At 49.2% G+C, this 27802-nt stretch overlaps 1 protein-coding gene across 8 annotated transcripts in view; it reads left to right on the forward strand.

The window, feature by feature from the left end:
• CACNA1B (calcium voltage-gated channel subunit alpha1 B) overlaps positions 1 to 27802 on the forward strand; it is a 330224-nt gene that overhangs the window by 175772 nt on the left and 126650 nt on the right. For 6 of the 8 annotated variants that reach the window (XM_054516966.1, XM_054516959.1, XM_054516961.1 and 3 more), the window contains 5 exons: positions 2610 to 2666; positions 3296 to 3370; positions 5206 to 5295; positions 8862 to 9071; positions 22383 to 22495. In XM_054516966.1, coding sequence (XP_054372941.1) covers positions 2610 to 2666; positions 3296 to 3370; positions 5206 to 5295; positions 8862 to 9071; positions 22383 to 22495 — 545 coding nt within the window. The remainder of the gene's footprint in view (positions 1 to 2609; positions 2667 to 3295; positions 3371 to 5205; positions 5296 to 8861; positions 9072 to 22382; positions 22496 to 27802) is intronic. The other 2 variants (XM_054516963.1, XM_054516964.1) reach the window with 2 other exon arrangements.

Consider the following 27802-nt stretch of genomic DNA (forward strand, 5'->3'; position numbering starts at 1 on the left):
GCCTTAAAAACCTCCTGGGGTAGCTGTGGTCCTTTGGATTCCCAGAGGACACGAGGCAGACAGGAATAATGATCAAGGGAGAGAACCTGGGAACGCTGCAGGAGGAGAGTGAGGCTTGAGGGAATTCCAGAGGTGAAAAAAGGTTGGGTTATTTTAAAGGAACAGCAAAACTGAGCCCAGCTGTGTTTATGGGTGGAGGTTTGTTTGAGAACCAATTCAGGACCCTGAATTTGGGGCAAAGGTTTGCAGAATTGTCTTGTAAGAGTAATTTGTAGGTGGAAATCAGTATAGCCCAGCCTTTGGGAAGGGTCTCCCATCCCTTCCTTGTGTTTCAGGGCAGTCAGACTGGGAATTGCCATTTCAGTCCTCCCATATTTTCATCCCCAAACATCACTACAACTTTCCCTGGGAGGGACTTCAGAAGAACCTTTTGGTCTGAGGTGCTGGCTGGTCAGAGAAGTCTCTTGAACTGCCTGAAAAAGCCTATTTCACTCTTCTGGCCTGTCTTAAGAAGACTTGAAAACCACCTGAATTGTAGGTGGGGATTGCAGGCACAACTTGTGGGATTTTGGAAGGACTTTACACCTTTTCAAGTGCAGCTTTGAGCTCATCTGACATTTTTACCCCTCTCAGCTCTCCTTTCTTTCACATCTCTGGTGCATTACTTTGCACTTCTGTATTTCCTTTCCCTCTGCTTAATTTTCCAGCTTTCCTCAGCCCTTGGTATTATTTTTCAGCCTTCTCAATTTGCTGTCTTATTAAAGTATCATTCCCTCTCTCTCCCAGATGATTAATAAAGAGATTATATAAGGCTTGTGTGGCTTATATAGACTTATATAAGGCTGATCCCTCTGGTATCCTTCTAGACAGCTCTCAGCTACACACTTTGATGTTTGGCCTCTGGTTTGTTTGTATTTATTTTTCTGAAGTTGCTCTTCCATCTAGACTGGCTTAAATGGACTTTAAAGCAAAATTTGGTTGGAACATAGTGTCAGATGTTTTAGTAAGAGCTCACATTGATGGAATTACAGGCGTGTGAATTTGCCATTTATGAGAATAGAAGGAAGTGTGGAGTTTACCAGCTGCCAACTCAATGTTTTGTTTGCTTTGGGTTGTCCTTTAGCAGAACCCCACAGCACAGTTTCCAGCAGCAAACCCAAAATCTGTGGTTCTGAGTGCAGTCTCAAGTATTGGCACAGTGCTGCCAACTGGCCAGGGGGGTGGCAGTGCCCTGGGAAACCTCAGGAAATTGGGTTGTCTTTCACACAGATAAAAATTATTCCATTTTGGGAGGTTGGTTTTTAGTGTTTCCTGTTTGTTTTTTTTTAATTTAGGACAGTGCAAGGTGTATTTTGGAGATGAGTTGCAGAGGAATGGAAGGGTGGTGTTGCAATCACTGTGCCAGGCAGAGGTCCTTCCCATGGAAAACTTGCTGTGGATTTTCTTTGGACAAAAATTTGATGTGATGGCCCTGTGGTGACAGTGACTCTCCTGCCACGTGGCCCTGCTGCTCCCACCCTGTGCCACCACTCTGCTCCCCATGGCTGAATCCTGATTTTTGGAGACAAAAGAGCAGTGATGGGTGTGGAGCATCTTCCCCAAACTGTCTCCAGCATGGATGAGCATGAGGGACCTTCCTGGGGCTTGTGGGATTTGTGGTGCTGCCTGGTCTGGAGGAAGGTCCTTGGTCTCCAGAGGTGCCTTGCGGATGAGAGCTGGTGAAGGACCCAGTGTGGGAGGTGGTGTGGGTGGTTGTGAGGAGGGATCTCATGGAGGAAATAGTTGGTTTGGAATCCTCCCCCTGTGTGAGAGGGACAGAGGCTGAGAATGGTTCCTGGCCTGGGTCAGGAATGCTGTGGCCAGCAGGAGCAGGGAGGTCATTGTGCCCCTGTGCTTGGCACTGGTGAGGGCACACCTGGAGTGCTGTGCCCAGCTCTGGCCCCTCAGCTTGGGAAGGAAGTTGAGATGAGAGCATCCAGAGGGGGCAGCGAGGCTGGAGAGGGGCTGGGAACACAAACCCTGTGAGGAAGCCCTGAGGGAGCTGGGGGTGCTCAGCCTGGAGCAAAGGAGACTCAGGGCTGCCCCCATCACTCTGTGCAGCTCCTGAAAGGTGCCTGTGCTCAGCTGGGGCTGGGCTCTGTCTCCAGCAGCACTGACACAACCAGAGCACACAGCCTCGAGCTGTGCCAAGGGAAATTCAGGTTGGGTATCAGGAAAAAGTTTTTTACAGAAGGAGTGATAAAGTTCTGGAATGGCTGCCCATGGAGGTGGTGGAGTCCCCATGCCTGGGTGTGTTTAACAAAGCCTGGATGTGGCACTGGGTGCCAGGGTTGAGTTCAGGGGTTGGGGCTGGGTTGGACTCAATGATCTTGAAGGTCTTTTCCAACCTGGTGATTCATGAATTCTGTGAATTCAGTGAGAAACACAGCCCTGAGCCATGAATTGCTCTGCAGACTGTGTCAGGGATGGGCTGGTGGTACCAGGGTGGGCTGTGTGGCACCACGATGGGCTGGGTGGCGCCGGGACAGGCTCCTGCTGCCCCAGCAGCCGCTGTCGGGGCAGTGCTCTGAGGAATCTGAGGCTGACCCTGGCTGGTTTTCCTTTTCCAGAGGAGGTGATGCTGGCCGAGGAGGACAAGAACGCCGAAGAGAAGTCCCCTCTGGACGGTAGGTGCCTTTGCTGGGCATTTTCCTCCTGTGCCACGGGAGAGGTTCCACTGCTGTCACTGCCACGCCTTCCTCCCGAGCAGGAGGATCCTCCCGCATGCACCCGGCACAAATCCGGCCACAGAGCCCCTTGCGCAGGCTGCAGGTGGCTGAGGAGCGGTTATGGGACACCGCACACCGGCCCGGGATGGGGATGTGCCCTCGGGGTCGGTGCCCACGCCCTGCCGAGGGTGGCTGGCTGTGTGTGCAGGGGGTAGAGGCTGCCAGGAGGATGGAGAAGAGCGAATGCGCTGACCTGAGAGAAAGGCAGGGCTCCGAACGGATTTGACCAAGGGACTGAGCCCCCTGTTAGCTGTAAGCAGTAAGACATAACAGGGTGTGGTGATCCTTCCTTCCGACGTGCGAGCCCGGCGTGGCAGGACGGCCGGAGGAGCCGAGCAGCGAGGCCACGGGGATGCTCCCCCTGGGCCTCCAGCCCCGACAGCTCTTAGGATGCGCCAGCCGCTCAAAGCTCAGTTAAAGACTCTTCCCTCTCCCTTTTCTGACCATCTTTCGTCCTCCCATGTCTCCTCCTTTCCCCTCCCCTCCCTCCCCCCCCTCTTTTTTTTTCTCCTCCCATTCACTGTCAGGGAGGGCCGCCTCGGAAGGGCCGATTCCTCAAGGCACGGCGCCGGCAGAGACTGGCAGCGGCAGCAGCTACAACAGTGAGTGGATTGCAAATCACCAGGGGCTTAGGTGGCACCCAGGGGCAGCTTTCCCCCCGCAGCCCCGTGCCCAGGTCACCGGTGACATGCCCAGGTGGTTTTTTGGCCTGGCTCCCTCCCAGGCGTGCAGCGCTGCAGGTGCTGCTGCAGCCTCGGCCGGCCCGGTGACCTGCGCTGGGGACGATCTGGGGCTGGAGCAGGTCAGGGCTGAGGTGTGCGTGCCAGTCCTGCTGTGTGTGCTGGGGGTGTGTGTGAGCTGGGGAAGCCTGGCTGGCACCTGGGCACAGCCGGGCCTCGCTGGAGTTTGTGTGTGAGGAGCTGTCTGCAAGGCTGAGTGCTGTGAGAAACTCGAGGTGGGTGCAAGGCATGGAGTAAAGACCCAGAGATACTCAGGTTCCTCTTATCCTAAAGTGAAAGGAGCCCGAGAATGTTCCCAGCCTGGAGCAGCCCACAGTCTATGGTGGTAAATTCCAAGTCCCCAAAAATCACAGGGACGTGCCTGGAGAGATGGCACAACCTCACTGCCAAACACACCGAGGAGTTTTCTGGGGCAGAAGATAAAAAGCTGCTCAGTTCATGCCAGGGAGTGTTGGAAATATTTAATCCCAGTGCTGGTCGTGCTCCAGTGCTGAGGATGGCCCTGGACATTCTGGAGTGAACTGGGACAGACCCAGCCTGAGGGACCCCCGAGCTGGCATTGCTGGGACTGAGGATTCAGCAGAGCTGGGTGGGGCAGCAAGGAGCACAAACAATGGATCCAGACCACAGGTTCAGAGCATCCTCCCCTCTGCTCTGGGTGTTCCCCTGAAGTGACTCAAGCACAGCCCGTAGGAGCAGGAAGCGCATCCACGTCTCTGTCAGGGCAGGGCGATCCGCGCAGTGTGGGAAAGGAATTTGTAGATAATTAGGGTGAGGGGATGTTGTGGAGGAGCCTCCCCGGGGCAGTCTCTGCAGCGTGAGTGGCTTTGCTGTGTGTGCCCACGGACCAGTCTGTATCACCACACCGTGGGGTGTCTTACTGCTGATAGAAAGTGCTGCTTTAGTTACTGTCTGTCTCGAAGCTGTCACCAAACTGTACCAACGTGATTTTTTTTTTCTGCCACTTCTCAAGGTTCTGCAGGTAGGTGGTCGTGGGAGCAGCGTCCTCAGTGCTCCTGCCTCACCCCCCCGTGCTCTGGGTGGACAGTGCAGAGCTCTCAGTTGGAGTAAATGTAGTGATGTTTGCCCTCCCCACTAAAAGCTGCTTTTGGAGGGAAAAAAAAAAGTGTTTTCAAAGAATTCTGACATCCCCAGAGGGCAGGGATTGAACACCGGGTGCTGCTGAGAGGCTGCTCACTGATGTGTGGCCGCTTTTTCCACGCAGCATTTCTGCTCCTTGAGGCATGGCTGGGTGGTAAACCGAGCTCTGTAAACTCTGACTCCCTCACAGTGCCTGCTGCAAACAGCACTGGTGGTTCCAGGGGTGGCAGCACTCATCTCCCAGCCCCGTGGGGCTCAGGAAGCTCCAGTGTCCCTGCCCAGCCTTTGTGCTGTGCTGAAAGCGCAGCTGCAGTGACCCCCCCACCCTCCTGCATCTGCTGCATGAAGTGGAACGTGCAGAGCTGTGCCTGGCAAACCTTCAAGAGCTGGAAGGGCAAAGGAGTGAAGCACCCTGGCACTGAGGCGTGCAGAGGCCCTGCAAGGTTGTGGGTTGTCCTGTTTGCTCCAGGGTACCCTGGTGGGAGAGCTTTGAGCTGGCATTGGGAAGGAAATGCTGGCCCTGGAGAGTGAAGGGAGGGGGAGAGAGAATCCACTCTGCATCCTCACGGGGCATTTTCTCTTTAATTTGCACGCAGTGTTGAAAAGAGCCGCAATAAAGAAGAGCAAAAATGACCTGATTCATGCAGAAGAAGGTGAGGACCATTTCACAGACATTTGCTCCGTTGGTGAGTACTGGCTTCGCATCCCCGAGGTTTCGATCTCCACCTCAACCTGTCCATGCCATGTTTCCTCCTCTGGAGAGGCTCCTTTGCTCCAGAAGCTGCAGTTTCCTGAAGGAGAATGAATTTCCACTGCTGCAGCAGCAGCAGCACTCGACTTCCCAAAGCAAAAAGCTCCGTGGCTTCACCCTCTCCCTGCGCTGCCTGCCTCAGCTCTTGCATGCTGCACTCTTGGGAGAGCCCTGCAAAGCCTTGGGATAGTCCCTGCTGGGCTGGCCATCCTGGGATTCTGCTTGGAACGTGCTCATCCATGCTAATGAACCCCAAATCTGCCAAACAACACTGTTGGAGGGAGGAGAGGAAGTGGCCACAGTCGTGTGGTTCACTAATGCCCAGCTGAGGTGTCCCAGCCTTTGCTGTGGGAGTGGTCACTGGGAGGTGCTGGGCAGTGGCCTCAATTCTCTCATTCTTGTCTTAGAGGAAGATCTTGAAGCGATTTTAAAGCCAGATGTGGAGATCCAGTGCAGAGCAGGGCATCCTGCACCGTGGGGCGTTGCTGGGGTGAATTTGGCGTCTTCAGGCTGAGGAGGTGCTGCCCATTCTGCAGCTCCCAGCGCTGATTCCCTGCTGAGATCTGCCCAGGTGGGGAGGCAGAGGCAGCTCTGGGCTGCCAGGGGAGGCTCTGGGCACCCAGAGCCCACCTCAGGGAGCTGCTGGAGCCAAACCCCTCTGAGCTGTGGGAGAGCCTCTCCTGCTGCTCTGCAGTCGGGCACTCTGCTCATCCTGTGCCTGTTGTTGGAGGCTGTTTTGCTGCTGAAGCAGCAGATGTTCTCATTATCTTCCAAAGAAATGTCTTGGCAGCCCAGTCCCCACGAAGCAGCAAATCCTGGATGCACAGAAGGAGCAGCACAAACAGCACATTTGAGAATCCGTGTCCGTGGCTGTTGCACAGCATGAGTGCCTCAGTTGCCCTTTGGAAAGTTGGCCTTGATGTTTTCAGGGATCACAGCTGCTGCTGGAATTTATTTTTCCCCCCCTTTAAGGGAAGAGTTGGTTGCAGAAAATGAGCGTGGCTTGGCATGTTCCTGACACCAGCACTGAGCTGCCACAGTCCCCTGGCCTGCAGGGTTTGTGGTGAAACTGCTGCCACTTCCAGGAGAGGTTTGGTGCTGAAAAGGGGCAAAAATGCAGCAGCCTGTGTGCATTTTTGGTTTGGTTTGTTGTTTTTTCTCGGATCCCTGCATGGATATGACAAGGAATGGTCGTTTTTGGAATATTTGCTCACGGTTGCAATAATTATGAGATCTTTGCCTCCAAATCCAAGTCCCTTCAGGCTCTGGGCAGCCAGAGCCACACCAACAGATCTTGGAGTTCAGCATTTCAGGTGGCAATGGATGATGGAGCATCTGGGCTCGGGAATAATCCGAGGCAGAGCTGGGAACTGTCTCGGGAGCATATGGCAGGGAAGATAACAGCAGTGCTTTCCACCTTCTGTGAGTGCTTCACCCACTTGGGAAAAGTGGCTTTGATTTTGATTCATGGAACGAGGCAGAAAAGAAGGAATGGGTTAAGCAGCTACTTCTGCAGGCTTGTGAAGAGGCTGGAATGCAGAGCATAAACAATCAGATCACGTGGGCAATTATGCATAAAGGATCTGTTTTGGAGAAAAGGGGTTTTTGGATGGTTTTCTGGAGTGTGTTCATATGGGAGCAGAAGGAGTGTGGAAGAGCTAACAAATGATCCCTGAGTGCCACGTGAAGATGCAGCTCAGGGTGGGGAGACTTTGCCAGGTCTCTCTCTGGCCATTGGCTGAAAATGTTGCACTTTGCACCTTGATGAGCTTTATAGCTGCAAGCACCTTGATGAGCTTTATAGCTGCAGTATAAAGCTCTGTAGTGGTAAACACTTCCCAGGGTGTTCTCTGCAGTTGTTCTTAGCTTTTATTCTTTTCTTTCTACTCCCACTGGCTTCACACCCTCTGTGCTGTACCAGGCACGGGGCACTGCTTTGATTCCCAGACACCAAAGCCTGGAGAAGGAATGTTTTCCATGTTGGAGCAGTTTAAATATCACTGCTTTGCATTTCTGGAAGATCAGCAGACAGGAATGAGAGGGCAGCACTGTTCCTTTGCCAGTCTGGCAGTACAGAGGAGCTTGGCTATCTGAGAGCTCTGTACCTGCTAAGGAGTGCTGTGATATGAAGCAGCCTAAATCCCAAACTTTGGCTCTTCTTGTTGTCTTAAAGCAGAGCAGAGGAGGAGCACTGTGATTTCTTCTCTTCCAAACTGCCAAAGGCAGGATTTTCAAACCAACAGAAGAACACACTGATTTTTTCAGCATGGAGTTTGTTCAAAGCCTGGCCAAGGCCAGCTCTGCTTTTGGAGTGCTGGTGGATGGCCAGAAATGTGAAATGGAGCAGAGAGCTCACTTTCCATGGGGGAACATCACACTTGTGTGGGGCTGTGAGGCTTGGAGAACCCGCTGCTGTCACATCTGGATGCCTCATCCTTTCTCTGGCTGCTGTGGTGGATGTGGCAGGACGAGGCTGGGTGAGATTCCCACCCATTCTGAGTGTTGACATGGAGGTGATCACACTCCAAGATTTGGCTGCTGAAGCCAGAACTCTCTGTTCATGTCACTGAGCCCAGGAGAGCTCCAGGACATGTCCTGCTCATCCTGCTGGGATGCTCCATCCCAGGGTGGGGAAGGGCAGCAATGATATCTTGTCCCAAACCACTGGCACAGGCAGTGGCCAGCCTGGCACCATCACCATCTCCCCTGCTTGCAGCAGCTTCCCTGGCTGCTGCAGAGGAGCCCCAAGGGGTCCATGTGTTTCTTCCCTTATTCCTGATTTCTCCTGCCTCAGCATCAGCTGGAGATTGCCTTTTCATCTGAGCAGTGCCTCTACCCCAGGGGGAGAGCTGGCATCAGGAATCATTTCTTCCATCAGCTCCCTATTGTTGAAACCCTTGACTCTTTGCCAGGGTTTCAGCCCAGAGTGGAAATGGAGCTGATAGAGGCAGAATTGAGACAAATGAATGGCTGAGCTCAAAATCTGATGCACGGAGGAAGGTTGAGCCCTCTGCTAAAGAAATAGCTGAGGCTGGAGAGTAAATTAAGGAGAATTCACTCAATTCCCTAGTAACTGGTCCTTGGAGCAGGAAAAAACAAGGATAAAACAGTCCTCGGAGCAGGAAAATCATCTTTCCTGTTGCACCTACCCAGCTCCACGAGGACGTGCTCCACACCGTGGGCAGAAATATCCAGTGCCTGCTGCTCTCTGTCCCTGTCAACCAGGAAAAAGTGATGAGTTTTACTGTGACAATCAGGATTGCTGCAAAGGTTTGGAAGCCCAGTTTAGGTGGTGGAGCTAGGCATTGGCCCACGAAGTTTTAAAAGCCCAGCCTTCATCCCTCATTACAAGCGAGACACCCTTGCTCAGCCCATTCTCAACATCCCCAGCTTCCTGCTGAGCTGTTCTGGTGGTGCTTGGAGAGGCTCTGTGTGCCCAGGAACCCCCTGCAGCCTTTTCCCTGCTGGGATGGGCTGTGGTGACTCTTCTTTCTGTCCCAGGGTCTCCCTTTGCCCGTGCCAGTTTGAAGAGTGGCAAGAACGAGAGCTCGTCCTACTTCAGGAGGAAGGAGAAGATGTTCCGCTTCTTCATCCGCCGCATGGTGAAGGCCCAGAGCTTCTACTGGGTGGTGCTCTGCGTGGTGGCCCTCAACACCCTCTGTGTGGCCATGGTGCACTATGACCAGCCTGAGAAGCTGACCACTGCTCTCTGTGAGTACTGCAGGGAGCTGGGAGTGTTTATCCTGGAGAAAAGGAGACTCAGGGGTGGCCGTATCAGTCTCTACAGCTCCCCTCACTGCTGGTTTTTGGCTCCTTTTTTCTACCTCTGTCAAGAGGGATTGAAACTCTTGAGACAATATTTCCTCTTCAGGCTTAGGTGTTTATTATTTCTTATCTAGACTACAAGTAGTGAGTTTTACAGCATTCTACCAACAAGGAAGGGCTTTGGGACACTGCAGCGTGTCCAGAGGGGGCAACGAGGCTGGAGAGGGGCTGGGAACGCAAATCCTGAGAGGAACCACTGAGGGAGCTGGGGGTGCTCAGCCTGGAGCAAAGGAGACTCAGGGGTGGCCTTATCAGTCTCTGCAGCTCCCCTCACTGCTGGTTTTTGGCTCCTTTTTTTCTACCTCTGTCAAGAGGGATGGAAACTGTCCAGACAATATTTCCTGTTCAGGCTTAGGTGTGGTGGTGTTTGCAGGGGTCCCAGGATGAGGGAAGAGATGAGAATTTTGACTCCATGTTTCAGAAAGCTGATTTATTATTTTATGATATATATTATATTAAAAGAAAATGATATATTAAAAACAATACTAAAAGAATAGAAGAAAGAATTTCATCAGAAGGCTTGAAAGGAATAGAAAGGAATGGAATGATAATAAAATCCTGTGACTGACCAGAGAGTCCGAGACAGCTGGACTGTGATTGGCCATTAATTAAAAACAATCACATGAGCCCAATCCCAGATGCACCTGTTGCATTCCACAGCAGCAGATAACCATTGGTTACATTTCGTTTCTGAGGCCTCTCAGCTTCTCAGGAGAAAAGATACTAAGGAAGTTTTTTTCAAAAAATATATCTGTGACACTTAGGTGTTTATTATTTCTTATCTATATTACAAGTGGGGAGTTCTACAGCATTCTACCAACAAGGAAGGGCTTTGGGACACTGCAGCGTGTCCAGAAGGGGCAGCAAGGCTGGAGAGGGGCTGGGAACACAAACCCTGTGAGGAAGCCCTGAGGGAGCTGGGGGTGCTCAGCCTGGAGCAAAGGAGACTCAGGGCTGCCCCCATCACTCTCACAGCTCCTGAAAGGTGCCTGTGCTCAGCTGGGGCTGGGCTCTGTCTCCAGCTGCACTGACACAACCAGAGCACACAGCCTCGAGCTGCGCCAAGGGAAATTCAGGTTGGGTATCAGGAAAAAGTTTTTTACAGAAGGAGTGATAAAGATCTGGAATGGCTGCCCAGGGAGGTGGTGGAGTCCCCATCCCTGGGTGTGTTTAACAAAGCCTGGATGTGGCACTGGGTGCCAGGGTTGAGTTGAAGTGGGCTTGTCACTATAGGACACGAAACAACACGAGTGCACACACTGCTGTTCTCAAGGTGAAAAAAGGGAAGTTTATTTTCTGACTCTAACATTTATAGATTTCCCAAAGTGACAGGGGATTGGAGGGTGACAGTGCCACCCCTCCAATGACACTGGACAAACCAACAGTCCATCAAATTTCTCCTCCTCCATAAAAGAATGCAAAACAATGAGTTATTTACAGAAAGTGTGTGAGAAAGTTTGTTACAAGAATGTAAACATCAGAAAGCTTAGAAAATCTTAAAAAACCAGAGCAACAGGGGCTGGGTTGGACTCTATGATCTTTGAGGTCTCTTCCAACCTGGTGATCCTGTGAATTCTGTGAGTACTGGCCACTGCTGCTCCCTCAGCAGCTCTGGTGTTTCTGATCCCACTGTGCTGCGGTCATGCCCCAGTTCTCATTGTCCCTCAAGGCTTGGTTCTTCTCACTCACCACTCGTGCAATCACTGAATGGTTTGGGTGGGAAGGGAGCTGAAAGCTCAGCTTATTCTACCCCCTGTGCAGGGATGCCTTCCACTAGACCTTGTCCAGCCTGGCCTTGGACTCTTCCAGGGATCCAGGGGCAGCCCCAGCTGCTCTGGGAATTCCATCCCAATCCCTATACTCACAGGGAAGAGTTCCTTCCCAATATCCCATCTAGCCCTGCCCTCTGGCAGTGGGAAACCATCCCCCTTGTCCTGGCACTCCGGGCCCTGGTAAATTGTCTCACTTTATCTTTCCTGTCAGCCCCTTCAGGTCCTGGAAGGCCACATTTAGGTCATCTCAAAGCTTCCCTTCTCCAGACTGAACAATCTCAATTCTCTTTCAAATCCTACTTCAAATTATTGAATCACACAATTCAGAAAAAAATCCACCAGGGTGTTAGTTTGAGAGAGGAATGTTATCCTAAAGGTTATTGCAAAGTTGAGATTCAATCAGGTGTAAAGGCTGGAATGGGGCAGGAGGAATTGTCCTGGGATGGGGCAGGAGGAATTGTCCTGGGATGGGGCAAGAGGAGGAATTGTCCTGGAATGGGGCAGGATGAATTGTCCTGGGATGGGGCAGGAGGAATTGTCCTGGAATGGGGCAGGAGGAATTGTCCTGGAATGGGGCAAGAGGAGGAATTGTCCTGGAATGGGGCAGGATGAATTGTCCTGGAATGGGGCAGCAGGAATTGTCCTGGAACAGGGCAGGAGGAATTGTCCTGGGATGGGGCAGGAGGAATTGTCCTGGGACAGGGCAGGAGGAATTGTCCTGGAGCAGGGCAGGAGGAATTGTCCTGGAATGGGGCAGGAGGAATTGTCCTGGAACGGGGCAGGAGGAATTGTCCTGGAACAGGGCAGGAGGAATTGTCCTGGAATGGGGCAGGAGGAATTGTCCTGGGACGGGGCAGGAGGAATTGTCCTGGAATGGGGCAGGAGGAATTGTCCTGGAATGGGGCAAGAGGAGGAATTGTCCTGGAATGGGGCAAGAGGAGGAATTGTCCTGGAATGAGGCAGGAGGAATTGTCCTGGAATGGGGCAAGAGGAATTGTCCTGGAATGGGGCAAGAGGAGGAGTTGTCCTGGGATGGGGCAGGAGGAATTGTCCTGGAGCAGGATGCACACAAGGAAGGGAAATTATGCCTGGCAAAAGCAGGATTCTCTGGCTAACCAGTGTCCAGAGAATGCAAATTTGTGTCACTTTGCAGGTGATGTGCACCCATGGGTGATTCCTGTTGGGGACACACTCAGAGCTCTGCCAGCTCTGACATTCCAGCAGCTGGAATGGCCTGGGAGATAAAAATCCTGCCAGTGTTTATGGAATCAGGCACTAAGCCCCCACATGTGCTGTGATTCCTGCCAGAGCCTTTAAAAGGTTTAAACTTTACAGCTCTTTTCTGGCTCCATGCCCTCCCTGATGGGGTGTGATGACATGGGATGGGTGTCACGGTGCCCTCCTGTGACATTAAGTGACAGAAATAATCCCAGAGGGAAGATTATCCTGTATTTGTGAAAAGATTTTATTTTAGCTGGTTCCTGTGCTCACCTGGTTTAGCTCAGAGAGTCTAGAAGTGCTTTTGAAGTATGAGGTTTGGGTTTTTAAATTGCTCTGGTGAATGAGAAATGGTGTCTCCCTGAGGTCACAGACTCGCTGGCAAAGCTTGGTTTAAAAAAATATGGAAGGTGAGGGATGGAGTTTTTTGTTTATTTTAATGAAGTTTGGAGGCTGGGACTCCTAGAGCTGGAAAACTCCTAGAAATTCCTCATGCTGATAATGCAAATTTTTCCCATCAAGGGATGGGATGAGGTTTGTTCCTGGAAGACAAAGCCATTCATGACCCTATAAAATGGCCAGAAGCAAATCTGTTATTCAGCACTTGACCAGATGAAAATTTAAATAAAACTTCTGAAAAAACCAAAGAGAAGACTGGAAAAAAACTTCAAATATTTCCAACAGTCTAACAGTGTTGGCTTAGATCTTTAAAGATCCTTATCTACCTAATTTGCCTTGATTTCTCTCTAAATTAGATACTTAAATATTTCTTGCCTCAGATCCTCAGGTCTTACCTTATTACAAGGAAGGCAAACTTTTGAAGTTTTTTTTTACTAGACCTAAGAGGTCAGGAATACTGACTGCTCTGACATCAAAAGCTCCTTATTAATATTTGTTGAAATATTTAATGCCACCTGGTAATGGAGCTTTAATGAGAGATGTATAATAAGGACAGAAATTTCTTTCAAGTCTTTTTTTTTTTTTTGGCAAGATTTCAACTGAAAAGAGAGACAGACCATACAGAGAAGTCACTCTTGCTTATTCATTCCCTCAATTTACCAGAGGAAATAATAAGCTAGATTGGCAGAGTAATTAAAAGTTTGAGGATTAGGATTTCCTCTGGAATTAGGACTAAATGTTTAGGAAACAAACCCCACACTTGGAATCTTTCAACTACAAAAAGGTCACAGATTTACAAAACTCAGTTTTGGGACCACCTTTTGCAGTGACTTTTCCATGGGAACACGAAGAAATCCATGAGCCAGGAACTCCTCAATGTTGCAGTGAGGGCTGGAAGGGCTGCTTCTGTCTCTGGGAATTGTTCACCTCCAGCTGGGAAACTTACCTGAGACAGAGGCCACAAATTAGGCTTCCAATCTATCCCTGCTGAAGACAAAAAATAGGGAATAGGTTGGAATTAGGGATGGATCCATGTTTCAGGAACTCTGCGTTTGTCCATAACACCCAGTAATGTCAATTAGTGTCAGGAGCACTTGGGCAGCAAATTTGGATTTCTTGGTGTAGAGTCCCACTGAGCTGGGAGTGGGGGTCCCACTGCCTGACATTTAATGGAAGAGGCAGAAAACCACCAAAAATTGGGGATTAAATTCTCAGCATCCTCCCAGCCACTGCCCTTTACCCTGAGGGCCCTTTGTCAATGGGGAAACACCTGGGCAGGGCCTCCACAACCCATCCCTGAAAGGGATCCCAGAATGGGGCAGAAAAGGGACCTGAGAGGGTCACCTGGAGCTCCCTGCTCCAGCAGGGCCACCCCAGAGCACAGAGCACAGCATTGTCCCTGGAACATCCCACGGAGGAGACTCCCAGCCTCCTGAGCTGCTTGTTCACCTCACAGGGAAGAAGTTCTTCCTGATGCTCAGGTGGAACTTCCTGGGATCAGTTCCTGCCTGTCCTGCTGTCCCATGGCTGGAGCAGAGCCTGGGCCCTGCTCTGAGCCCTCCCTGTGGGTGTTTTGATGAGATTCCTCTCAATCATCTCCTTTGGAGGCTGAGCAGCCCCAGCTCTCTCAGCCTTGTCCTCACAAGAGAGATGCTCCAGTCCCCTCAGCATCTCTGTCACCCTTCATCCAGGAGCTCTGAGTATTTCTGGGATGTTAAACCCTGCTGGAAACTCCCCTGGCACTGGGGAGGGGCACCCAGCATGGGTCACAGAAAAACCAGATTATTCACAAGCAGGGAAAGGTTTTGTGGATGCTCACACTGGGTTTTTAGACATGGTGGTACAAGATTGGTCACTGTGACAATGAGAAAAAAAAAACAGAGATCCCAGAATTGTTTGGGTTGAAGGGACCTTAAATCTCACCCAGTGCCAGCCCTGCCATGGCAGGGACACCTCCCACTGTCCCAGGTGCTCCCAGCCCTGTCCAGCCTGGCCTTGGGCACTGCCAGGGATCCAGGGGCAGCCCCAGCTGCTCTGGGCACCCTGTGCCAGGGCCTGCCCACCCTCACAGGGAACAATTCCTAATTCCCAATTTCCCAACTAAATCTCTCCATGAATGGTCATAATGGAAATTCTAAAGTACACCAGACAGTCTTGGGGGTTTTTATTTGTTTGTTTTGGGGTTTGTTTTAATTTTTAAGATGGTTTTCTCCAAGAGAAGAAGCAGAGGCTCTGTGGGCTCATTTTGGGGATGATTGTCTCTACTCCAGGCAGAAACCTATTTTGGTGTGATTTTTGAACAAAGAACTTTGGAGAATTGTCCTGAAAAGCCCTACAAGTTCAACCTCTTAAATTCCAAGTATCCCATACCTCCAAACCCTCCTGAATTCCAGGCTGAGGAGCTGTGGGACTGCATTCACACCTGGCTGTGCACTGGGGATGACCCAAACCTTCCTACCCCTTTCCTGGGGGATGGCAGAGTTTCCAGAGCCTCAGATTTCTACAAATCCCTATTTGAATACTGAGTGCAGGGAATGTTTGGTGCCTTAAGGACTTTGCTGGTTGTTTTGGGGTCACAGTGATGGCCTGACTGTTGTGGTGTTGTGAGGGTCACCAGGATGAGGTGAGAGATGAGAATTTGACTCCAAGTTCTCAGAAAGCTGATATATTATATTATATTATATTATATTATATTATATTATATTATATTATATTATATTATATTATATTATATTATATTATATTATATTATATTATATTATATTATATTATATTATATTATATTATATTATATTATATTATATTATATTATATTACATTATACTACATTATACTACATTATATTATATAATACTACATTATATTATATTATATTCTAAAACTATACTAAAGAAAGAGAAAGGAGACATCAGAAGGCTAAAACAAGAATAATAATAAAAACCTGTGACAGACTCAGAGAGCCTGACACAGCTGGACTGGGATTGGCCATTAATTAAAAACAATTGACATTAAACCAAAGATGCACCTGTTGGTGAGCAGCCTCCAGACCACATTCCAAGCAATCAGATAATTATTGTTTGCATTTCTTTTCTGAAGCTTCTCATGAGAAAAATCCTGGGCAAGGGGTTTTTCATAAAATGTCATGGTGACAGCCAGACTGGATGTGCCCCCTCACTCCTGCCTGGATAACTCACAGCACAAACACCTGGGGAGGAGCCCAGCTGGGGCTGAGCCCTCCAGGAATGCTCCTGGAAATCCCCATTCTGCCCAAGGTTTGTGCACAAATCCATTAGATAGAGGCAGAACAAGGGGATTTGAAACAGCTCCTGGAAATACTTGGCAAAATCCTTTAAATGGGAGAGTGGCAGAGTTTAAAAATGGCTTGAAAGTTAATCCATGATGAGGGAACATTGCTGTAGAGGAGCAGGGCCTGGCTGGTGGGATGCAGAGCAAGAGAGAAATCAAAAATTCCAGAGATGCTGTTTCAGGGAAGGTGCTCAGGAATGGACTGAGGAGGCTTTTTGTGAACTGCAGCAGCAGGAGAGGTCTAAATGCAAATCTGTAAACAAATAAAAATGAAAGGTTTCACTAAAAGCACTACTCAAAGACCAAACACTCCCAAACAGACTCAAACACTACACAAGATCAGGACTTTCTGCTCTATTTTAATTTCTGCAGTTACTTTTCTCTTAGTCTGGTAAATCAGACAATTCCACATAATCCTTATGAGCATCTATAGAAATATCGAAGTACCTATAGCCTTTGCCTAAGAAGGAAGATGTGAGCAATTAGAAAGGAGCTGCTAAACCCTGCAACTCTACCCAGGCACCTCTAATTCAATTATACCTGTCCCTCTGGGGAGAAGTTTAATTACATTACAAATTAATTTTACTTAAAGAACAATTGGTAAAAGCCTACGGCTCTGCATTGATTTATTTCTCCCTTGGTCTTTTCTTTTAACTTTTCTGTTTTGAGTTGTTCTGATTAGCTTTCTCTGCTTGATGCTCCATATCTCTACAACTGCTTTGGAAAAAGGACTGCAGGAGCTTTGGAGAGAGGCTTGGGATTTCTTTAGCCTTATTGAAAGCACTGATGAGGAATTCTTTGAATTCTTGTGGTATGATTAATAACAGGCCATACTTCATGCTCCTGTAATTATCCTCAAATTCAATCAGAGATTCTCCTTCTCTGTGTGGAAAGGACTCCAGGGCCAAATAGGATTTCTCTCATGCTGCAGATGGACACTGCTCACTGAAGCACAGAACTCTGGTTAAATAAGCCTGCAGTTACCTATAAAAGAATATATTTCATGCATCTATTTCCTGATTTTATAATCATCTCTTCATGCTCCTTTCCACCACTGCCAATATTCTGAAAAAGAGGAGATTTCTGTCAGAAACCAACTCTGCAATGGCAGCACTGAGGTCTGGTAGCAGCAAAGATGAATTTTCAACTGAGGGCCCCTCAAAATCCATGCTGGGGACACCAGGAGTGACCAGGGCTGTGCCTTTGGGAAAGGCAGCCCCTGAGTGAAACTGCAGTGACCCAGTGCTGAAACCTCCTCCCCAGAGTCCCTAAAACCCATCCCACAGTGCCAGAAACTCATCCCACAGTGCCAAAACCCATCCCACAGTGCCAGAAACTCATCCCACAGTCCCTAAAACCCACCCCACAGTGCCAGAAACTCATCCCACAGTGCCAAAACCCATCCCACAATCCCTAAAACCCATCCCACAGTGCCAGAAACTCATCCCACAGTGCCAAAACCCATCCCACAGACCCTAAAACCCATCCCACAGTCCCTGAAACCCATCCCACAGTCCCTAAAACCCATCCCACAGTACCTGAAACCCATCCCACAGTGCCAAAATCCATCCCACAGTCCCTGAAACCCATCCCACAGTCCCTAAATCCTATCCTGTGGGAGCAGCTGCAGGAATTGCTGCAGGGCAGGAGGCCCCAGGGATGGGGCTGGGCTGAGCTCCTCTTCCTCTGCCTAAAGCTGTGAGGTGAAGGTGGGACCAGAGCTCTCTGGCTCTGTGGGATGGGTTTTTGAGACTGTGGGATGGTTTTAGGGACTGTGGGATGGGTTTAGGGACTGTGGGATGGATCTTAGGGACTGTGGGATGGGTTTCAGGAACTGTGGGATGGGTTTCAGGGACTGTAGGATGGATTTCAGGGACTGTTGGATGGGTTTTAGAGACTGTGGGATGGATTTAAGGCACTTGGATGGTTTTAGGCACTATGGGATGGTTTAGGGGCTGTGGGATGATTTTAGGGACTCTGGGGAGGAGGTTTCAGCACTGGGTCACTGCAGTTTCACTCAGGGGCTGCCCTTCCCAAAGCTCTCTTCTTTCTCCAGCACGTCCTGCAGGGATCCTTCCTGGCTTCTTAATCTGTGTAGGTCTGAGCCCCAAATCCACAGTGTTTCCTTTTGATAAATCCAGTGTTTGAGCACAGCATTTGAGCCATTATGGCCTGTTCCCTGCCCAGTGCTGAGCCTCATGTTTGGGGCAATTTGGCCTTTTTTTGGTGCTGTTGTTGCCTTTGAAGCCAAGCCCCAGCTCCCTCTGGATACCAATATGCAGGATCTGCAAGGAAAAGGCTTTCTGGAACATATTTATTTCTGTCTGCTGAGCATTTCACATCTGCTTGGGCAAAAAGGGGAAAGTTTTGCCCTGCTGAAGTTCTTTTAATGTGAGAGGAGAGTGAGGAGAGGGAAGTGTCAGGCTCAGCACCTGCTTCTGATGCCATTGGACTTGTAGATGGGGCAGAAATGGAATTAATCCAGAAATGATTGACAAAAAGGAGCTATTAACTCTAATTAGGAGCCTAATTCAAAGGTGTGGGGTGAAGGGATGCTTGCATGGCCTTTGCCAACAGCACAGCTTGGAAATGAAATAAGAGTGTTTGTATCAAACCTTTCCTCCTTAAATCACATCACAAAATGCTTTGGAGTAAGGCAAATGAAATTAGGTGAGGTTTGAATACCAGGAGGCCCAAACAACAAAATTGCATTTTCAATTATTTAGGCAGGGCCTTCTCAGAAGAAATCATGTGTTGGATGCAGCAGCCTCTCCATGGAGCCAATTCCTTCTGCCTGAGGAGTTCAGGGTCTGAATTCCACTTCCCTCCATCCCAGCCTCACTGGGCTCTGATTTGTAGCATCTGGTACCTGCTGGGACACAGCTCTTGCTGCCAGGTCTGGGCTCTGCTCTGGAATTCATCAGCTGGGAAAGGCCAAGGGTGGCTCTTGCAAGAGCAGCAGAAGGAAGTTGGTTTTTAGATGCTCTGAGTTTTAAACATTTCCTGGCTTTTAATATGTATATTTTAAATATAAATAATCAAATATTTCTTGACTCTCTTTTGCCACTTTCTAGCTTTTTTCTAGGGTGATATTCTGGATTTGCAGGATGTGGCAGCCTGATGGTGACACTTTGCACTTGTGATGCCCAGGGTGTGTTCAGTCTCTGCTGGGGCAGTGACTGAACATTAATCCTTGGTCTTTCCTCCTTTTGTGCTCCTTTGGGATGATGGTAGTTGTCTTGGCAAAGTGTCCTGAGGTCTGTTGGTACAAATCTGCAGTTAAAAATCACTGCTGAGAATTTTTGTTGTTCTTTGGAGAATCTGGGGCGCACCTGAGCTGTGACTCAGGCACAGGTGAGGGCTGGGGCAGAGATAAGGAGATGAGAATCTCCCTGCCAGAGATATGGGGCTGTGCATTGCTTCCTGCAGGATCCACAACCCCTCCCTGTGATTTTATCAGCTGATTTAAGAAGGTTTCACAGCATTGGCTGGATATCAACCTTTGACATAGGGACCCTGCACCTGGAAATTGTGCCAGTCAGCACCACCAGCTGAGTGTGACACCAGAGTCCCTCTCCACCTCTCTCCTGGGGCCTCTTCAGGCCCTGGCAGGGGCTCTGAGCTCTCCCTGGAGCTTCTCCTCTCCAGGTGAGCACCTCCAGCACTTCCAGCCTGGCTTCAGAGCCCCAGAGCAGCTCCAGGTTTTTTCTGGACTCAGGGCTGCCCTCATCACTCTGCACAGCTCCTGAAAGGTGCCTGTGCTCAGCTGGGGCTGGGCTCTTTCTCCAGCAGCACTGACACAACCAGAGCACACAGCCTCGAGCTGTGCCAAGGGAAATTCAGGTTGGGTATCAGGAAAAAGTTTTTTACAGAGGAGTGATAAAGTTCTGGAATGGCTGCCCAGGGAGGTGGTGGAGTCCCCATGCCTGGGTGTGTTTAACAAAGCCTGGATGTGGCACTGGGTGCCAGGGTTGAGTTGAGGTGTTGGGGCTGGGTTGGACTCGATGATCTTGGAGGTCTCTTCCAACCTGGTGATTCTGTGAATTCTGTGAATTCTGTGAATTCTGTGACTCCTTCCAGCAGCTCCAGGTCCTCCTGCTGGTCCCAGAGCTGGAGGCAGCCCTGAGCAGCTGGAAGGGCCCCACCAGAGCAGATGGAAGGTCAGATGGATTTCCAGCACAATTATGGATATCTCCTTACTCTGGGATCCTTGGTGCTGGAGACTGAGTTTCCTCACTGAGTCCTTGCACCTCCTGTGAGAAAGGAGAGAAAAGTTGCAGCTTGGTCAGGTGTGAAAAGGCTTCTCCTCAAAAGCTCCACGCTCAAGGTGAGAGGGAGTTGTGCTGCTCCTGTGCCCTGAGACCCAGAGGGAGGATCTGCCTCTTCCTGGGAAAAAGGCTGTAGGTCTCAGATTTTGTCATCTTATTCCTCAGCTGGGAACACGTTGCCCTTGGAGTCTCCTTGGATGATCTTGCTGCTGTTTTCAAGGAGAGCAGGTCACGTGGGATAATTAATACTCCTGAAATTTCCTCCCCTTTTGCAAATGTTGGCACAGGTGTCCTTGCAGGCTCCTCACTAAGGTGTTAATAAAGCCTCTTTTGTCTCATTATTGCTTCCTGGATTTCAGGGAACTTTATGCCCATGGTGTTCCATGACTGCCTTTCATTTAAAATTTCAAATTTGAAACCCCTTTTTTATTTTGAGTAATTGAAGCTGCGTTTTTCAAGGCATTTCCAAAGACACCCAGGATGGCCCTGGGCCAGCTCTGCTCACTCCTCTGGATGTGCAAGGCTGGGAATGGAAATCCAAGGCAGAATGGAAATCTCTCCCCACACTCAGCTGAAGCTGCAGATTGCAGGAGGTCAGAGAATGGTGGAATCATGGAATCTCCTGAGCTGGAAGGGACCACAGGGATCATCAAATCCAGCCCCTGTCCCTGCCCAGCCCCCCCAGCAGCCCCAGCCTGGGCATCCCTGGCAGCGCTGCCCAAAGGCTCCTGGAGCTCTGGCAGCCTCGGGGCCGTGCCCATTCCCTGGGGAGCCTGGGCAGTGCCAGCACCCTCTGGGGGAAGAGCCTTGCCCTGATCTCACAGAATTCACAGAATGACCAGGTTGGAAGAGACCTTGAAGATCATCGAGTCCAACCCAGCCCCAACTCCTCCACTCAACCCTGGCACCCAGTGCCACATCCAGGCTTTGTTAAACACACCCAGGGATGGGGACTCCACCACCTCCCTGGGCAGCCATTCCAGAACTTTATCACTCTTTCTGTAGAAAACTTTTTCCTGATATCCAACCTGAATTTCCCTTGGCACAGCTCGAGGCTGTGTGCTCTGGTTCTCCAGCCTGAGCTGCCCTGGCCCAGCCCCAGCCATTCCCTGGCTCCTGTCCCTGTCCCAGAGCAGAGATTGGAGCTGTCCCAGAGTGTAAAGCACCTGGAATCCAGGATCATCCTGCTGAAATTTTCCTTGTATCTGTTGCCTCTCTTCTGTCTCTGTGTACTTCTGCATAAAGTTTGGCACCATCTCCTTTTTATCATTCCTGGAATCATAAAATTGAAATTACAGGAGACTTTCTTGTAGCATCTGTTCTGCTGCAGCCTCTGAGAACCTCCTGTGCTGCACTAAACAAGGTGATTAATCCTCACCTTTTGAGGTTTGATTCTTTTCCTCATCTTTTCTCCAGAGAGGCAGCTTTGCCTTCTGCTGTTTGGTTTTTCTTGGTAGTGTAGGTGGTTTTTGCCTTTTTTTTCGTGGTTTTTTTTTGTTTTGTTTTTAACATTTCACTCTTGCTGTTGCTTATTGGCCTCCAGATCCAAACTTAAAATGCCAAAGGCAGTGTTTGCTGTAGCTTCAAGTTCTTAAAACTTGATGTGGAAATTGAAGCCTCCAGCTCTGTTCCTTCTGCCCTTTGTTTCATCATAGGTGATAAATTTTCCCATCAAAAGCTTCCCAGCCTGTGATATGTGAAGGAAAAAGGAAACAGAAGGGGCTCTTCCATAATTACAGGGCTATAAAGGCATAATAAAAATAAATGTGGTAACAGGAGACACAACACCTCTGAATGTGAGCCCTCAGAGTCAGCACTTCTGTTGGGTAAGAAGGTATTTTTATCATCAGAGGATGGTACAGAAACTTACACCCCACACCCAAAAGTTTCCATCTCTTGAAAGTACAGAAGTCCCAAAACATCTCTGCAATTAAATTTGACCTTTAAAAATATTAGATCCAGGGCTTATTACTTTGAAATTCCTTTACAGAGACAATGAGCATATGATTTAATGCTCCTTTTCTCACCCAAGGATACAGGTGAGCATTGCCTTCACACAGCTCATGGACATACACAGAGAAGATTGTGCCAAACTGTGCCTGGCTCCTGTTTGCCATTTCACAGGGATTTCCTTCCACCAGCAGGCCCTTGGTGCTGTGAAAAAGGAACAAAAATTCCCTGCATGAAGAGCTCTGCCCAGCAAGGATTAATTTAATCTCTTCTCCTGTTCCCAGATTTCGCAGAGTTTGTTTTCCTGGGGCTGTTCCTCACTGAGATGTCACTGAAGATGTATGGGCTGGGGCCAAGGAATTACTTCCACTCTTCATTCAACTGCTTTGACTTTGGGGTGAGTAATGTCCAGCAGGGTTGTGGAGGTGTTCACAGGGATCCCAGGATGAGGGAAGAGATGAGAATCTTGACTCCATGTTTCAGAAGGCTGATTTATTATTTTATGATATATATTATATTAAAAGAAAATGATATAACTATACTAAAAGAATAGAAGAAAGGATTTCATCAGAAGGCTTGAAAGGAAAGGAATGGAATGATAATAAAATCTTGTGACTGACCAGAGAGTCCAAGACAACTGGACTGTGATTGGCCATTAATTAGAAACAGCCACATGAGCCCAATCCCAGATGCACCTGTTGCATTCCACAGCAGCAGATAACCATTGGTTACATTTTGTTCCTGAGGCCTCTCAGCTTCTCAGGAGAAAAGATCCTAAGGAAAGGATTTTTCATAAAATATGTCCGTGACACAGGGTGGATAAATCATGGGGTGGTTTGGGGTGGAAGGGGCCTTAAAATCATCTAATTCTAACCCCCTGCCATGGGCAGGGACACCTCCCACTGCCCCAGGTTACCCCAACCCTGTCCAGTCCTGGCCTTGGGCACTGCCAGGGATCCAGGGGCAGCCACAGCTGCTCTGGGATTCCATTCCAACCCCTCTCCACCCTCATAGGGAAGAATTCCTTCCCAATATCCCATCCAATCCTGTCCCTCCATGTCCTTGAAAGCCCTCCCTGTGACGAGCAGGTGTCTCTCCTGTCATTCAGGTGCTGGGTGTTTGAGGATGAGTATGGAAATCCACGGGAAGTGCTCCTGGGGGGAGCAGTCCCTGTATAAATTAGCAGTGAAATGCATTCAGCTTCCCTCGTTATCCTCCTTTTGGAAGGGAAGTGACAGCCGGGGGATTTCATTTCCTCCAGCCCCGGCTGTTGGCAGCATCAGCACCCCAGAGTGCTCTGATTGCCGGCAGATTCTGTCCCTCCCATTGCAATGAGCTGATTGAAAGACAAAAAAACAACCAAACCCACACATCTTCCTGCTCGTGTCACCCACTGAGCAGCCTTCACCTGGAGTCACACGGGCAGAGCTTTGCAGACATCACCAGGAGCAGCAGAGTGAACACCTGATGAGGTGACAGCAGGGCAATAATTCAAAATCTTTCAGTGCAGAAGTCCAGGCTCAGACTGCAGCTCTGGTGTGAATAGCAGGGCTGGGTTTAGCTCCACCTGTCAGAGAGCCTGGAGTGTGGATGTTAATTTATTCATTAAAAGCTATTAGCTGTAATCTGTGCTCAGAGGAGAACTCCCCTCTCTTATCTGCAGTGGGCTGAGCAGGACTCAGGCTGTTGAAACAACCCAGATATGGAGCTTTAGATCCAGCCACGGGCTCAGGGAGAGGGGCTCAGTATTGGTATTACCAATACAGCAGGGTGGGATGTGCCTTGGCTTGTCTGGCCCCTGGTGCTGAACCAAACAGCAGCACGGTGGTGTTTCACCCCACAGACACTTTTGGCCAGCTGGGTGTGTGGTGTTTGACCCCACAGACACTTTTGGCTGCCTGGGTGTGTGGTGTTTCACCCCACAGACGCTTTTGCCTGGCTGGGTGTGTGGTGTTTGACCCCACAGACACTTTTGGCTGGCTGGGTGTGTGGTGTTTCACCCCACAGACATTTTGCCTGGCTGGGTGCTGCAGCTGGGCACTGGAGACAAGTCCAGGCCTGCAGGAGCTCTGGTGGTGCTGGGATGGAGCTTCCCCCCATAACAGGGGCTGCTCCTCAGGTTTCCCTCTGTTGGAGAAGCTTTCAGGCCATGGTGAAGCAAAGGAGTCGGTTCTGATGGAGGGTTTGGATCCAGAGCTTTATTCTGGCCCTCAGGCCTCTGAATGCAGCACCAGCTCCAACAGAGCTCCCTGAGCCCGTGGCTGCTGCTCCTTTAACCCCGGGGAGAGGGGAGGGAAGGGGCAGGGAAGGGGCAGGGAGGCACCAAGCAGGGACAGGAGGGGAGGGACAAAGGGACAAAGGACGCCTGGATGGCCCAATGCCCCCCAGGGACAGAGGGCATCCTTTGGATCTGCCAATCACTCAGTGCCCTTCTGGAATGCCAGGACTGACAGACAGTGCTGGGAGGGGAAAGGAGAGGAGACTGACACACCTGGCAGGGAATCTTCAGGGGAAAAACCTGGGGTTCTGTAGTAAACCCTGAAATCACACTGCAACAGGCTCAGGTCACTGCCCTCCTCACCCAGCCCTGCTCTGACATTCAGGCTGCTCTTTCTGGCTTTTATCTGCCAAAATGCTGGGAGTGACTCTTCTTCCATGAAGCCAAATTCCCCTGCTCCCACAAGGGAGGAGGAGCTGTTGTCACCTTCAGCGAGTGACCCTCCTAAATCCAAGGCTCTGAGTAGAGCCAATTTATTCTCTTTGTGGCCGGGACAGCAGCAAAGCTCAGAGTAAACAGAATTTGAGATTCAATCACCCACCCGTGTCCAGCAGCCCCAGGTGTTGCATGAGGCTGTCCCAGATGTGGAGCTCTGGTTTTGGGGTGTCCTGGCAGCTGGGGTTGTTCAGGAGCACATAATCACAGAATGATTACATGCAGGTGATTTTATTGAAGAGCTCTGGGTGTCAGGGGTACAGAACCAAATCTGACTCCGACCTGGGTTCAGGATTGTGAAAAACGCCAATCACTTGTTTTTAAAATTTTAAAAGTTTAATAGTAATAAAATGGTTATAAAAATAGTAATATGATTAGAGTAATAATAATCTGGACAATTAGGATTAGGACAATATGAGACAATGGAAACAAAGAGTTACTGGACTGTCTGGGTACCTTTTTCTGGGCAAAATAAGCCCAAGAAAGGACCCACGTTAACAGAGGATTAACCCTTAAAAACAACAGCCTGTTACATATTCATACACCTCATCCATGATGCATAAATTCCATTCAAACCCAGGATTCTGTCTGGTCAGTGTCAGCTGCTTCCTCTTAATCCTGACAGCTCTTCAGGGCTGAGCAAGGCAGGAAGAAGTTCATTTCTTCTGATAAGGGAGCAATAAATTCTCTTTCTCTGAAAGATTCAGGTGCCCTGTGGCTGCTATCTCACTGTGAGTCCTTTCTTTAGAAAAAAGTATCTACATAGCATAGTTTCTATTTTAACATTGTTATAACCTAAAACTATATTTAACACACTACTTAAAAAAATTAATACAGCATAACTTTCTAACATAACACATACAATGTTCATTTTAATATTTGTGAAAAGCCAATCATAAAATACGCATTTTTCACAGGATGAACATGTTTTTATACCCTTATTGTTATATAACTACATATTAATTATTAAACTGATATTGTATTGATTCTATTGTATACATTGATTTCATCCAAGCATGGATTTTGTAATTTCCATCAAACCCCCCAAACATTGTTTCTCATTATTCTTGTTATGATTAAACAATAATTATATCCAATCACCGAACAATCATTGCATTTAACAATCAGATCATTTATCATAGCCATTAAATGATTATACAGGTGCAGTTTTGCATGATGCAGTAAAGCCTAACATTTTCCCAGGGCCTACCAGGCCTGACCTTTCTTTCCAACCCTTGCTGAATATATCCCATGATTTTAGAAACATTTTATCCCTATACTATCATGGTGGCTCAGAGGGTTGGGATGATCTGTGGTATTTTTGGGGTCCTCGTCGTTAGGAGGAAATGATGAATCTGACTCCGTGTTCTTAGAAGGCTAATTTATAATTTTATGTTACTATATTATATTAAAGAATGCTATACTAAACTATACTAAAGAATAGAGAAAGGATACAGACAGAAGGCTTAACAAGATACTAATGAAAAACTCCTGACTCCTTCCAGATCCAACACAGCCTGACTGTGATTGGTCATTAAGTAAAAACAATTCACATGTTGGATAAACAATCTCCAACCACATTCCAAAGCAGCAAAATACAGGAGAAGCAAATGAGATCATATTGTTTTCCTTTTTCTCTGAGGCTTCTCAGCTTCCCAGGAGAAGAATCCTGGGCAAGGGGATTTTTCTGAAAATATGACAGTGACAGGATGGGTTGTCCTGCACAGCACAAAGGGCAGTGACACTCCAGACCCAGACTGTCATAAATTGTCCTTTAGGGGTCTCACTGATGCCTTGTGAAGGCTGCCCTAGCACAGAGACTGGAGAGAGATAAAGTAGGGATTTATTAAAAGCCTCAGTGGATCCACCTTGGGCAGCACAAGGGTCGATGTCCTGCACTGGGTGGGCTCTGAGCTGCCCCCCAGGCTGGCTGCCAATTTCCTTGGATACCCAAATCCAGGATGCTCCTTCCACAACAGAAGCTTGTCAGGGACAGGTGATTTAGGAGCTTGCACAAGGCAAAAGCTGCGCTGAGGAGGTGTCTGAGCTTTCTGGGCTGTGCAGCCCTGGCAGGGAGCTCTGCCGAGGGTTTCCCAGGAGAGAAAGCTGTTGATCTGTTGCTAATTCCTCCTCCTTCAGAGAATCCATAGGGATCCTCCTTCTGTCTGTGTTTCTCCCTCCCTCACCCACCTTCCAGCCCCCAGAACGAGTTCAGCACTGGAACATCACAGAGCTCTGTACCCAGTTTTGTCTGACAAACCATCGAGATGGAACCCTGCGAGCTCAAAGGGTGAAACAACAAACCAGAGCAACATCTGCCTGGGGAGCAGCAGTCCAGTGGGAACCAGGCTCCCAGGAGGGGCTGCTAAGGAAAATTAATTATCAGTGCCATGTACAGGGGCTGAGGAAAGGTTTTTGCTGATTCATGAGTGCCTGGGTTTGAAAAGACAGGTGTCTGCTAAGGAAGGCAGGAGCCTCCTGTAAAATGGAAAATGTAATTATTTACATTTTACTCCAAATTATTTTGACATTAAGGGGCTCTCAGGCAAAGATATGGGAGCAGGAATAACAGTTCTTTACTAGGAAAATTAAAATACAAATGCAATAGTACAAAACAACCCAAGCCACTGCCAGAGTGAGAGCAGTCCCTGTCCCCTGTGTGTCAGGGGGGTGGCACAGCCCCATCCCATGGGGGCTCAGCCCTCCTGCAGTGCCAGCTGTGGCTCTGCTGGAGCAGGGATCCTGCACAAGGGGGGAGTTTTCCTCTGCAGCTCCAGGGCTGCTGGAGATGGGCCTGGGCTCCCTCTGGCCATGCAGGGCAGCAGAAGCTGCTCCTCTGGCAATGCACTGGGCAAAGGCTGCTGTGCTGTGCCAGGCTCACATTGGATCCAGGTAGGAATGCTTGGCTCCTGCCCTGGGCACAGCATCTCCCCATGGGATGCTGGAATTGGATCAGCCCTGCAGGGACACTCAGTGGCCATGGACAGCAGA

The sequence above is a fragment of the Molothrus ater genome, chromosome 20 (genome assembly GCF_012460135.2).
Source record: "Molothrus ater isolate BHLD 08-10-18 breed brown headed cowbird chromosome 20, BPBGC_Mater_1.1, whole genome shotgun sequence".
Classification (NCBI taxonomy): Eukaryota; Metazoa; Chordata; class Aves; order Passeriformes; family Icteridae; genus Molothrus; species Molothrus ater.